General features: G+C 51.5%; 1 protein-coding gene across 1 annotated transcript in view; it reads left to right on the forward strand.

Annotated features, from left to right (window-relative positions):
- The first annotated feature begins 9,012 nt into the window (after positions 1–9,012).
- GFRA4 (GDNF family receptor alpha 4) overlaps positions 9,013–13,509 on the forward strand; it is a 130,919-nt gene continuing 126,422 nt past the window's right edge. Inside the window, exon 1 of the mRNA XM_019495661.2 lies at positions 9,013–9,304. Within this exon, the coding sequence (XP_019351206.1) occupies positions 9,265–9,304 (40 nt within the window). The 5' untranslated portion in view covers positions 9,013–9,264. The remainder of the gene's footprint in view (positions 9,305–13,509) is intronic.

Consider the following 13,509-nt stretch of genomic DNA (forward strand, 5'->3'; position numbering starts at 1 on the left):
CTTTAATGCCAAAGGAAGTCAAGAGCAAGAGCTAGTGCTTAGTATAGATGAATATCTCATCCTTTCACAGAAAGTAGCAATGGTAGCCTGTCCAAAAATGGATTTTTTTTCTGCTCAAAAAGTTTCTGTTTCTTTCTTAGATTTCTCTCAACAAGTAAACATTTTCAAAAATGTCTGAACATCTCCAAAAGTTAGATCGAGAAGTGACTCGAACACTCAGCCACTGGGTGATGTGTTGGAGAGATGTCTCTCTCCTCCTATTTCACAGCCTTGCAGAGGGTTTGTAGCTCTAGTGGTGGCTGCTTTTGCCTCGGACCCTACATTTGAAAGCTTGTCTGAAACTATCCCAGCCATGCAGCTGGTCCAGTAAAAGTTACCACTCACCACAAAAATCCTTATCATACCTCATTGTCGCTGATCTGTGCATCGGTCCTCAGCTTCCTATACTACTGAGAGCTGTGGCAGCTCATCCTCTCTTCGTAGGCATGAGCATATGAACCCACATACCCTAGTATATTTTCCATTGATTTTATATACAATATAAATAACATTAGGATTGGGCACAGACATAAAGCTACCCCATGGTCTCTGTCTCACTTTGCAATTTGGTGGTGGGAGAACTGGTCTTTAGCAAACAGCTGCCCCAGATTAGATGGGGACAGATGGAAAACCAGTATAATTTACACAGGTAGAGTTTTCCTCTTGAGTCTTTCAGGAGCAATTCTCTACCAAATTGGGTGACTTTACCCTGGGTTAAGGGTTTCCACCATCTGCCAGCTAATTTTTATGTGGATTTTTTTAAATCGGCTGTCTGTTCCAGCCCTGCATCTCTCCCAGCAGGTCCCATGGATTCGCGCACCAGCCCTTCCCTTTTCCAATGTATGCATTTTGTGTGCAAAGAGACATCTTATCTCATCTGTTCTCTGTATCGGTGCCCTAGTCCTTTAGCCAGTGCAGGCCAGTCTCCTATAGCATCTCTATCATCATCAGCAACACTCCTTCAGTGCAAGGACGAGCTCTATCACCTTCAATTTGAGGATGAGTTTTATCACGGCTCATTGATGGACTTGAGATGACATAAGAGTCCTATTCTTGAGCCAAAGATCAACCCACAGAAGTTGCAGGTCTTTCTGCCGGGGACAGTAGGTTGCCGGCTGGGATTTCTCTCCTTTTCCTTCCTCTGCTGTCTTCTCTGCTTCGAGGGAAAGACCCTTTACCTTGAAATGAGCTGCGCTTGGTTGAGGTTGCTGCAGCATTGGTGTCGGCTCCTCCTAGCTCTTGATGTCAGCATCTCTCTCCTTGATGTATGCCTTCATTGAGTCTGTGTAGTGTTTCCTCTGGCCACCATAAGATATCAGATGGTGACTAAGCTGGGAGCAGAGCACTTCTTTTGGGAGACGTCCATGCATACATTGTCCAGTCCGGTGAAGTTGGCACTTGAGGATCACCAGTTCAGTGCTGGTACCATTATCTTCAGCAAGCATGCTGGTGTTTGTGCAGCGATCTTCCCATTCCGACATGGAGGATTATCCAGAGGTTTTGCTGGTGATACCTCTCCAGGCACTTGAGATGACAATAATAAGCCGCCCGTGTTTTGCATCTGTAGAGGAGGACGGCAATGATGGCTGCACTGTAGACCTGGATTTTGATATCCAGCAAAGTCTGGAGATTTTCCTCGGTGTCCCCAAAGATGATGCAGTCATCGGTGTATTGTATATGGTTGTTTTGAGTACTTTGGGCAAAAACGTCCCAGACTGAAGAGCTCTCCATCCCTAGGGCTCCCCATTCATGGAGGACTTTTTATCACAAGCCAAAGGGCCACCCCCATCTTTCTTGGTGAGGTCCTACTGCTATCGGGAAGAAGGGCAGCTCATGTGGATGCGCTGGTGAACTTAGTTCAATTCCTGATTGTGCTACCGACATCTTGTGTGGTGCTGGGCAAGTCACTTAATCTCTTAGTATCTCTAGTGTTAAATGGCGCTGGTAAAACTGCCTTTTGTCTGATGAGGATTGCAAATTTGCAAATTGAGGTGGCAAATTCTTTTGGTGGTGGATTGGCCTCTTCCATGCGCATGTGCAGCATCCAGCCTGAAAGGGGACACCATTCCCATTGAGATTCCCGGGCGCTACTGCAAGACAAATAATAATAACAGGCACTCATTTTGCATCCCATCCCTCACAGACCACTCTGAACAATTCCTCCTTTCATCAGACATTTGGAGCCCTGTCACTCTGATGTCTGGGGCCCAAAGGGCATCTCTGGTCAGGAACGGTTTTTCCTGAATGACAGAAAACGAGGATTGGAAAAGACTTCACGAGAGCATCCCTTTGCTCCAAACCATCCCAGACAAACGTTTGGGTATTTCCAAATGAGGGAAATCCCGCAACCTGTCCCGATTAGAAAGCGTTTCTTGCTATCCAGCCTAAATCTCACATCGTTAGAGATTTAGGCCGGATCTCTAAAGAGATCGTGTACTTTCCATTCAATGTTTCTCCTGGGGGACGGGGCATGGACTAACCACGATCCTCTTTCCAAAACCCCTTTTTGTATTTGAAGGCTTCTTGCATCCCCTCTGCTTTCTTTGCTCTAAACTACCTAATCCCCGTGCTGCCAGCCAATCCTGGCGTCATGTTTTCTAGATCTCTGATCACTTTTCTTGCACTCCTCTGGACTCTTCCGAGTGTGTCCACCTCTTGAAGCGCGGTGTCCGAAACTGGTAGGGCCTAGCCACGCGGCGCAGAGTAGACGACTCGCTACCTGCCGCAGGTACCCAGCCCCCTGCTATTTTTTGTAGGGGGGTTGCTGTTGATTGATATTTTTGCAAGAGCATCACAGGGAAGCAGGGTCTTCTTCGTAGGCGTGATTGAGCAGGACATTGTTTCACTTGCCTTGTTAGACGAGAGCAAAGAAGTAAACTGATTTTTACAGCGATCAACCTGGAGCGCTGGTGGTGATTAATGCAGGTTATAATCCCCATTCAACCAGCCCTGCAGGGACCAGGGATTCTTCTCACTTAGCAGCATTAGCAGCGTGTTTCTTCTGGGTGGCTTTCCCACCGGTTTAACCCCCTCTGAGCATTTTGCTATGGGAAGGACAGGAAATGCCTGGCTCTTGGGACCCATCTTGTCCCATGCTGGATGTTTGCCGTGTGATTTAGTCTGAAAAAGAAGGAAGAAGTGCTGCTGTGGTGCCGTGGCTTTCTCTCCAGCCCTTCGGGATGTACGTAACCAGCCCTGTTAATCTCTGGAAGTAAACTCCCTTCGAAAAGGACACCTGTGTGTGTGCGTGTGGGGAGGGGGGGATTATGATAGACTTGTCTTCTCAATACCCATGGACATCAATTCAAGGAGGGTACGAAACAGGGCCCAGGCAGCACAGAGGGGTTTACTCCATCTGTATTTGAAGGTACAGGTTGAACCAGGTGCAATGCAAGAGAGAATCCCACCCAAGCTGCTGCCTCTCTCGGCCTTCTTCTGGAAAGGCTGAAGAGGTTCAGGTCCCTTAGCCTTTCCTCGTAGGGCCTGTCCTGCAGGCCTCTAATCAGGTGAGTGGGCCTTCTTTGGACCCTCTCCAGGTTGTCCGCATCCCGCTTGAACTGCAGCGCCCAGAACTGGACACAGTACTCCAGCTGCGGCCGGACCAGTGCCGCGTAGAGAGGGAGAATCACCTCCCTGGCCCTGTTTGCGAAGCACCTACGGATGCACGACAAGGTGCGACTGGCTCTGCCGACTGCTTCATCACATCGGCGACTCATGTCCATCCTGGAGTCAACAGTGACTCCAAGATCTCTTTCTGCCTCAGGGGTGTTGAGAAAGTCGCCCCCCAGCCTGTAGGTCTGATGGCCGTTCTTCCTCCCTAGATGCAGCACCTTGCACTTGTCCTTATTGAATTGCCACCTGTTGCTCTCTGCCCGTATGGGATACCATGTCAAAGGCCTTCTTGAAGTCCGGATAGATGACATCCACCTCGACTCCTGCATCTAAACAATTGGTGGCCTTGTTGTAAAAGGGAACTAGGTTAGTCAGGCAGGACCTGCCCGCTGCAAACCCATGGTGGTTACCCCTCTGCATCACATTAGCCAGCGGGCTCCCACAGATGTGCTCCTTGATCATTTTTTCTAGGATTTTCCCAGGGATAGAGGTAAGGCTGACTGGTCTATAGCTCCCTGGGTCCTCCTTGCTCCCCTTCTTAAAGATTGGGACAATGTTAGTCCTCTTCCAATCCCCCGGGGCCTGACCCGAGCACCATGAGCACCCATATATCCTTGCCAGTGGGCCAGCTATGACGCCTGCTAATTGTTTCATTACCCGTGGATGCAGTCCCTCCAGCCCTGGTGATTTGAACACGTCCAGTCCCTCCAAGTGTCTTTTTACCATGTCGGCACTGACCGCTGGTTGGCTGATGTTCCCTTTGTTGGTGGCCGTGATGTATGTTGAGGGTTCGTCTAGATTTCCGTTTAAGAAGACAGGCAAAAAACTCATTGGAGATCTCTGCCTTGTCCATGCTATCCATCACTAAGCCCTGCTGCCTGTCCTGTATGGGTCCTATTAAACCCTGCACCCTCTTTTTGTTCCCAATGTACCTAAAGAAGGACTTTTTATTGTCCTTAATCCCAGACGCTAGCCTGAGTTTTAGTTGCCTTGGCCTTCCTGACCGACTCCCTGCACGTGCAGTCCAAAAACGTATACTCCTCTTTGCTAGCTACCCCTTGCTTCCACTTCCCATACGCTTCTTCTTTTTGCCCTTAAGGTATCTTGGATGCCCCTGGTTAGCCAAAGGGGCTTCCTGGCCCCCTTGACCCCTTTCCTCTGCCATGGCATTGACTCACTCTGAGCCCAAAGGATGGTTTCCTTGAGGAATATCCACCCATCCTGGACCCTCAACGCATCCAAGTTCTTAGCTCGTAGCACCCTGCTAACCAATCCCCCGAGTCTATTAAAGTCAGCTTTTTTAAAGTTCAGCACCCGCGCCCTGCTGGGTATAATGCCTGCCCTTCGCTGGATAGTGCATTTATTCATTCGGTGATCGCTGTCCCCCTTGCATCCGCAGGTCCCCCACCAGGTCATCCCCTGCGGCCAACACCAAGTCGAGCAAGGAGTTGCCCCCGGGGGGACACCTGACCTCCTGGGTTAGGTGGAGGTCCTGAACACAGAACCTGCGAGAGCGGTTAGATCGAGCTGACTGCTCCTCCCAGCATATGTCTGGATAGTTAAGGTCCCCCAGGACTACCGCATCTCTAGACCTCACAGCCTCTTCGAGCTGCTTGGAAAATTCCCCGTCTAGTTTGTCATCTTGGTGCCATAGCCTGCAGTAGACCCCCACCACCAGATCCCTTTCACCCTTGGATCCTAACCCACACCGTCTCTGCTTGACCACCCTCTGACCCTAATTTGATTAGGGAAGATGTGTACTGTTCTTTGACAGGGAGAGCAACTCCCCCACCTTTTTTCCCTACTCTCTCTCTCCTATACAACCTATAGTCCTCTATTCCCACCACCCAGTCATGAGAAGAGTCCCACCAGGGTTCAGTTACTCCCAATAGGTCAAAGTTGTCGCTCGCTAGCAAGAGCTCTAGATCCTCCTTGCTTCTGCTCTGGACCGAACAAAACCTAACCCCAAATGCATTACAAGCCTGGCCCCTCTCCACACCCCCAGTGCAGGGCTGTGGCCCCCGTTCATCTCCTGGCCTTGTCTAAGACCCTTGGCAGCAGGTTTGAGGGGCAGTGCCCTTTTGCTGCTCCAGCTGCACTATGGGGCAGGTGTGACCTGCCAACCTCGGAAGAGCTGCCGGGTTTGCAGGGGGGTAAGGGAGTGGAGAGCTGAGCTCTGCATGCTGCCCATTAGAGAAGGACTCCATCAAAGTCCGTCAGTCAAGAGCTGTGCGAAAGACACTGCTTCCCTGCAGTCGTACAGACCCCAGGGTGCTGTCCTGATTAGCTGCCTGACGTATCCTACAGGGCAGCCCAAAATTGAATATATAGATACACGCACACACACATATATATATATATATCTATTCCCTGGTGCAAAACTTAGGGAGAAGATTGGGAGGTCTGCTATATTTAAGATGTATCGCCAAGGGGGAAAAAAGAGAAAGGTATTTCTTTTCTTTTGCTTTGTCAGTTATATAAAAGAACTAGAAAGCAGGATTCAAATGATTTTCCTATCTATTTTGCACATGAAAAGCAGCGGCGATGGGCTCCCCTGGTTCTCCTGGAATGCTGACATCAAAAATGGCAAGAAAATGGGTCCCTGAGCAGTGCCAAGTAGAGGAGATGATTATTCAGACCGGATGTTGGTGTTTTATGTTATTTGTTATTTAACTCAAACACCTGCCACACACACGGGAGAAAACGTCTCCTTGCAAAAGTTCAGTGTTTTCGTCGGAGCCGTGAGTTGAGGTCCAAGAACGCTCCCACTCCAGTTCCTCTCCTTTCCAACATTTCAGAGAAAAAAAAAACCCAAGCAAGACTTTTTTAGAGGTTAAAAAGAATGAATAGGAAAAAAAATATATATATATATATATAAAAAAAAGGGCAGGTCTTGTTAGAAAAGAAAAGACTGGCAAAAGGGCATCAGATTGGGAAGCGGGGGTGTCTGCTGTTGACTTTCTGGGTGAATTTGAACAAGTCGCTTCACTTCCTCCTGTGTCAGCTACTCCCTCCAGAAATGGGGCGTGAGGGTGAATGACACCCTCTCATTTTTAGGAGCCCCAAATGGCCAGGACAACACAGCATGCTTAAAAGGGCACCGGTGGGCTCTTTCTTGGTATGCAAGGGTCGTAGGGATCGTGAAGGGGATGGGGAGAGGCTCTCAGGGATGAAAGGCAAAGGGGGCTCTTGTAGGACATGCAATAGGGGTTAAGGAGATGGGGAGGGTTGGGAGTAGGTGGTACCTACACATTACAGAGATGGGAACTGGTGGAGAACATAACATTGGAGACAGCCAGTCATGGGGGAGATGGAAGATAGAGGGCATTTGCCCAAGAGCTGTGGAGATCAGGTCTTGTGGGTGTCATGAGGCAACATGGTTTATGCCTTCCTCCGAGGCACTGGGGGTTGGCTGGGGATTTTGACTGGGCTCCTGCTGGTCTCCATCTCCTGCAGGGACCTGGCTGAAGGGTCTTGCCCCTGCACTCAGGGACAGGCCAATTGCCGGATTTGGGGGATAGGAGGAATTTTACCCCATGGTCAGATTGGTGCAGGCCGGGGGAGAGTTTCCTTCCTCTGTCGTGGTGGGGCACGGACTCTACCTGCAACCGCTCCAGTGTATATTGACATTTCCTAGAAGTGGGACGCTGGCTGCTGTGGACCCCCTGCTTTACTTGTGTCATGTTGGGGTGTGAGGTCTGTGTTATCCCAGGGCTGATGGTTGTTTTACCTAGAGTTTAGATTATGGTTGTATGGGATGGGTTGGATAGGGCTGATCCTGCCCTAGACCCCGTGACATCCCTTCCAGTCCTAAAGTCCAACTCTAGAAGTCACTTCCAGCCGCGCTTCTATGGAGATGGGAGTCTCTGGAAGGGCATGGCATGTGGGGGCTGATCCTGCCTCAGGCTGGGGTTGCACCAGACCCCCGACCATCCCTTGCAAACCCAAGGTCCAGCCCTGGAGGTCTTCTTCTATGAAGATGGGGGTCTCCAGAGGGACGTGGCATATGGCTGGGGTTGCACTAGACCCCCAACCATCCCTTGCAAACCCAAGGTCCAGCCCTGGAGGTCTTCTTTGAGGGAGATGGGGGTCTCCAGAGGGACATGGTATGGGGGGGGCTGACTGTGCCTCAGGCTGGGGTTGCACTAGACCCCCAACCATCCCTTGCAAACCCAAGGTGCAACCCTGGAGGTCTCCTTCTATGAAGATGGGGGTCTCCAGAGGGACGTGGCATGTGGCTGGGGTTGCACTAGACGCCTAACCATCCTTTCCAAACCCCAGGTCCAGCGCTGGAGGTCTCCATCTTTGGAGATGGGGGTCTCCAGAGGAACATGGCATGTGGCTGGGGTTGCACTAGACCCCTAACCATCCTTTGCAAACCCAAGGTGCAACTGTGGAGGTCTCCTTCTATGAAGATGGGGGTCTCCAGAGGGATATGGCATGTGGCTGGGGTTGCACTAGACCCCTAACCATCCTTTGCAAACCCAAGGTGCAACCCTGGAGGTCTCCTTCTATGAAGATGGGGGTCTCCAGAGGGACATGGCATGTGGCTGGGGTTGCACTAGACCCCTAACCATCCCTTGCAAATCCAAGGTCCAGCCCTGGAGGTCTCCTTCTATGAAGATGGGGCTCTCCGGAGGGACGTGGCATGTGGCTGGGGTTGCATTAGACCCCTAACCATCCCTTGCAAACCCAAGGTCCAGCCCTGGAGGTCTCCTCCTATGAAGACAGGGGTCCAGAGGGACATGGCATGTGGGGGGTTGACCGTGCCTCAGGCTGGGTTTGCACTAGATCCAAGGTGCAACCCTGGAGGTCTCCTCCTATGAAGACGGGGGTCTCCGGAGGGACGTGGCATGTGGCTGGGGTTGCACTAGACCCCTAACCATCCCTTGCAAACCCAAGGTCCAGCCCTGGAGGTCTCCTCCTATGAAGATGGGGGTCTCCAGAGGGATATGGCATGTGGCTATGGTTGCACTAGACCCTAACCATCCTTTGCAAACCCAAGGTCCAGCCCTGGAGGTCTCCTTCTATGAAGATGGGGCTCTCCGGAGGGAAGTGGCATGTGGCTGGGGTTGCACTAGACCCCTAACCATCCCTTGCAAACCCAAGGTCCAGCCCTGGAGGTCTCCTCCTATGAAGACGGGGGTCTCCAGAGGGACGTGGCATGTGGCTGGGGTTGCACCTCCCTTGCAAACCCAAGGTGCGAGCGCGGAGTCTCCTCCCGGGGTTGAAGAGCGGTGCACCCGCCCAGGGCCAGCGGGGCTGGGCTGTGCCGGTGGCGGGGGCGGCACGCGGCAGGCGGGTGGGAGTGGAGACGCGGGGCCGGGGCCCGGCGGGGGGTCTCCCGGGAGGGGCGGACAAAGCCGGCGGCGGGACGCGCGGGGCTGGGCTGCGCTGCAGCGCTCGCCGCCGCTGCCAGACGCCGCTGCGAGCGGGCGGAGCAGCCGGGGCGCCCGCAGCCATGGCCGGCTGAGCCAGGCAGCCAGCGAGCGAGAGCCAGCCCGAGCCGAGCCGAGCCGAGCCGAGCCGACGTGCGCGGGGAGCCCGGGATGCGGGGAGCCCGCGGAGCAGCCGCCGCCGCCGAGCCGCGCCGCGCCGCGCCCAGCTGCTAGGATGAGGGGCGCCCTGTGCCTGGCTGCGCTGCTCCTCTGGGGTGAGCGGGGCTCGGGACAGGAGGGCGGGTGGCGGGGGAGGGCTGGGGCGCGCAGCTCCTTGCGGGCACGGACGGGCAGCGGAGGCTCTTGTCGGGACGGGGGTGCTTTTTGCCCCCCCTAGACCCCCCACCCGCTCCTCGCAGCAGGAGGACTGACAGCGACCCTCCTAGCGAGGGCTTGACTAGCCCCAAACTACTAGGAAAGATCCCAGAAAATGGGACGGAGCAGGAGCCGGACCTCCTTCTCCCCTTGCCCCCCACCCGGGCAGTCTGGTACTGCCCCACTGCGCGGAGCGGCTCATCTGGACCTGCTGCTTTTGCCCTGTGGGATTGTAGCTGGGTGGGGGATGGCAAAGATGATGCAGGTTTGCCTGCCTCAGGCATGGCTTGGCTATCCGGGGAGCTCTCTCCGAGGTGCCCACACCGGGGAAGTTAGCGTGGTCGCGGGCCTGTCGGATGGGGGGTGGGTTAGGGCTCTGTTCCCCCTGCTTTTTTGTTGTTGTTGCTGCCTTGGCGTGGTCTCGCAAAGCAGATTCAGCGAGTCTCAGGGCAGAGTATGCAGCGCACCCAGTCCGAGTAGGCAGCCCTGCTGTTAACTCCTGCTGCTGCCACAAACCATGCTGCTTTGAATCAATCCGGGAGGAAAAGTGCTCCTCGTCCACCTTAGGAGAGGCAATATGGGTGCTACTGAAAACACCCTTTTATATAAGATGCGCTCCACGGTTAACAAGGGGAACCGGCAGGGATGCAGGTAGGAGGCTGATAAAAACTCTCTTAAAGATGTCAGTCATTCGATGCCTGGGTTTCTCTCTCCCTTTCGCGGCTCGGCGCATTGCACTTCTTCCGAGGTTGCCTCCTGTTTAAGGGTGTCGCGTACGTGTGGCAATAAAATGGAGAAGCAGAGCGCGCAGCCCTGGATGTGCCAGCAAGGAAGCGCTCGTTCTACTTGTGTCATGTGTCATTAAGTTTCAGAGGAGCAGGGCAGAGAGCCCCATGGCTCAAGGTATTATTTAAAAGGAGATGGGACAAAGCACCGGCGGATAGATGGTGCAGGGGGATCCCACACAGTCCCGGGGAAGGAGCTGGATCACCCCCAGCTTTATCTCCCTGTTGTGATTTTCAGATCAAAGTGTGTGTGAGGTGCCTCCTTCTGGAGCCCAAAAGATTTTTAAAAGAGCAATCCTTCGACTATTCATTATTATCCCACAAGACCACTGCTTTCAGCCTGGTTTTCAGTGTCAGCAGCGTTTCGGTGGCACCTGTAGCAGCACTGAGCTACTGATGGGAGCCGTACGAGCAGTTAGAGAAACTCAGAACAGGGCAAGCATGACAGGTTTGATGCGATGCATGGCGTGTGCATTTATAAGATGAACTAGCAATAGATCTTCAGTGCGAGGGCAATGCAATGGTGCATTGGGACATCATGCAGCGTGCATCCCTCTGTAGGGCGCACAAATACCAGCAGACTCTCCCTATGCCTGGAGAAGGATGTTTGTGCTTGAAAGCTTATAAAGAGCAATTTTCCCAGCTATTTAGTTGGTCTAATAAAAGATATCCTATTTACCCAAAGAATCTTGTCTCCATATATGCACATACACATAAAAATACATATAGACATGTGTACATATATATGTATACATGTGTACATATTTTCATATATATATATATAGATATATATATATGCGCATATATACAAACATGGTATCATAATAGCACTGGATCTCGAACCAGCCTCCTTGGAAGTTTAATCTTAGCTCTGAGAGCAGAAGGAGCACAGAGCTGAGAGGGACTAGGTAGGCTGGTGCCCTGCTCTCCTGGGCCACCCACCTTCCCTCTCCTACCCTGATCCAGCTCTATCTTAAACACAGATACGATTGTATTTGAAGGAAAACTGGACTGATGAAAAAGGGTTTGTACAAAATGATCAGACGGAGCCACCTCCAGCTGAATAAGGGACCTGGGGGGTGAAAGTCCGTGGCCTCGGGTCAGAGCTGCAACCTGAGCTGCTCTCAGCTACTTTTCATACCTTGGCATTTGCCCCTGAAGTGAGGAAAGAGAAGCCCCCCTCCAGAAAAGGAACAAAAGGACCCTTTCCCCTTTGAACTGACATTTGCCCCCGGCTAGGTCAGAGGTCAGCATCGTTCCCCGTGGGGGAACCGTAGGAGGATTGTCAACATGACAGCCAGGGACGGGTTTTTTGTTCGACTTGCAAACTGTTTATCTCCTTGCTGTTTTTCGTCTGGAGACAGCACCCGTCAGGGCTCCGGGCTCCGTGGTGTTCGGCACTGTCCCCGCATTGGGAGCAAAGACAGGCTTTCCAATTGTAACCGGCAATTGCTCGGATAATTTACAGCTTCTCTGTGTTGGGGGAAAGCAATACGGATCACGCCGGGATGCTATTCATGTACGTGGCTGCGGATCTGTCAAGTTACATGGCTCCGGGCAAGAAACAGCAGGCTGAGAAATTGTCTTTGCTGGATTATTTTCAGAGCACGGGATGAGGAATCAAGATTGATGGGTTCCAGGCTGCACTCCTCATCCAACTCACATCATGACCACGGGCAATTCGTTTCATCTCCCCATGCCTCGGTTTCCCCAGCTCTTTAATGGGTATAATAGAGATGTTGTGAGGCTGACTGTATGAATATTTAAAGGCTTCCAGATCCTGGGCTGATAGGTGCTAGGGAAGAGCAGAATATCATTCATTGTAACCACATATTTAGATAGCAAAACCAAATATTCTATAATAGCTATGTGGAAATGCACATATAGCTATAAAAGCACATATAGCTATAGCTATAATAGCCATGTGTAAATGTACATATAGCTATAATAGTACATATAGCTATAATAGCTATGTGGAAATGCACATATAGCTACAATAGCACATATAGCTATAATAGCTATGTGGAAATGCACATATAGCTACAATAGCTATAGCTACAATAGCTATGTGTAAATGCACGTATAGCTATAATAGCACTGCTGCACTGGTAATGCCCTGGTGATGAAAATAAGTACCAATGGCATGACAATGATGAAACACGTGGAAAAGGAGCCAAGTTTTGGGGAAGGAGTGCTGATCGGAGTTCCTTTCCACAGGAGAGCCTACATCATGCCAAGACCTAGAGCCAGCCTCTTACCAGTCCCATCCATTCATGCGATACTGTGGTGGGACTGTGAAGTAGCAGCTGGGAGGAAAACCATCTGCTGCCCAGTGGAGTGTTTACCTGGCAAGTTTTATTGTGCTCAGTCGTTAGCGTAATTTGTAGCACATGTTTCCTCCAGATTAATCCCCGCAACAATCAAACTCGAGACAGGCACTTCTCTGACCAGTTCATACCTGTTGCTGGAACTCAGATCCCAGAGAAAGCTCGCAGATCTCCTGGTGCATGCTTGTGTGCGTGTGCGAGAGAGGGAGCGAGCGCGCACGGGAGAGAAGCTGCAGAAGTGAGCGTGTTTCTCGGCTCCGACATGTGCAATGCAATGCTTGCTTATTGAGATGCAAAACGTATTTACATCTCTCTGGGTGCGTCTACACTACACACAAACTGCGCAGTAGCCTAATAACCTTGTGCAGGGCAAAACCCATGCCAATATGCATTCATATTTGGCTACTGTGCAGTAGCTAGCACCAGTGAAAGACAGTAGCATTACTGTCATTAAAGACAGTAGCACCAGTTACTGCATATCAATTTACTACTTGGTTATACAAGTGCTAACCTTAATGCACAGCAACAACAGCACGTTAATGAACGTGTAGGCCCTCTATGCCTGAGACACGGGGACGAGACATAAAACGTTCAACTTAGCGGACTTCCCTTCACACGTTATCCCACCTGATAGGTTTGCTTCTATAAAGACATCAAAGTCTAGGCAAGGGGTTTTCAACCTATTTTCATTCGTGGACCCCTAAAACATTTCACATGGACCCCTTTGGAAATTTGGAAGAAAAGTGCAGATCCCTTTGAATTGTAAGTGTGGGTATTCGCATACTTTTGATTGATCCTAGTCATCCTTTGCAGACCCCTTAGACACAGTCTGTGGCCTTCCAGGGGTCCACGGGCCACAGGTTGAAAACCACGGGTCTAGGCAACTGTGGGAGATGTCAACCCTCATCAAGGAAATATTTAAGATGGGAGGGACTGAATCAGAAGAGGTCAAAGAACTGGCAAGGAAGACACACGGGACCCTTAGACTGGCAG

This window comes from Alligator mississippiensis, chromosome 2 (assembly GCF_030867095.1).
Source record: "Alligator mississippiensis isolate rAllMis1 chromosome 2, rAllMis1, whole genome shotgun sequence".
Taxonomy (NCBI): domain Eukaryota; kingdom Metazoa; phylum Chordata; order Crocodylia; family Alligatoridae; genus Alligator; species Alligator mississippiensis.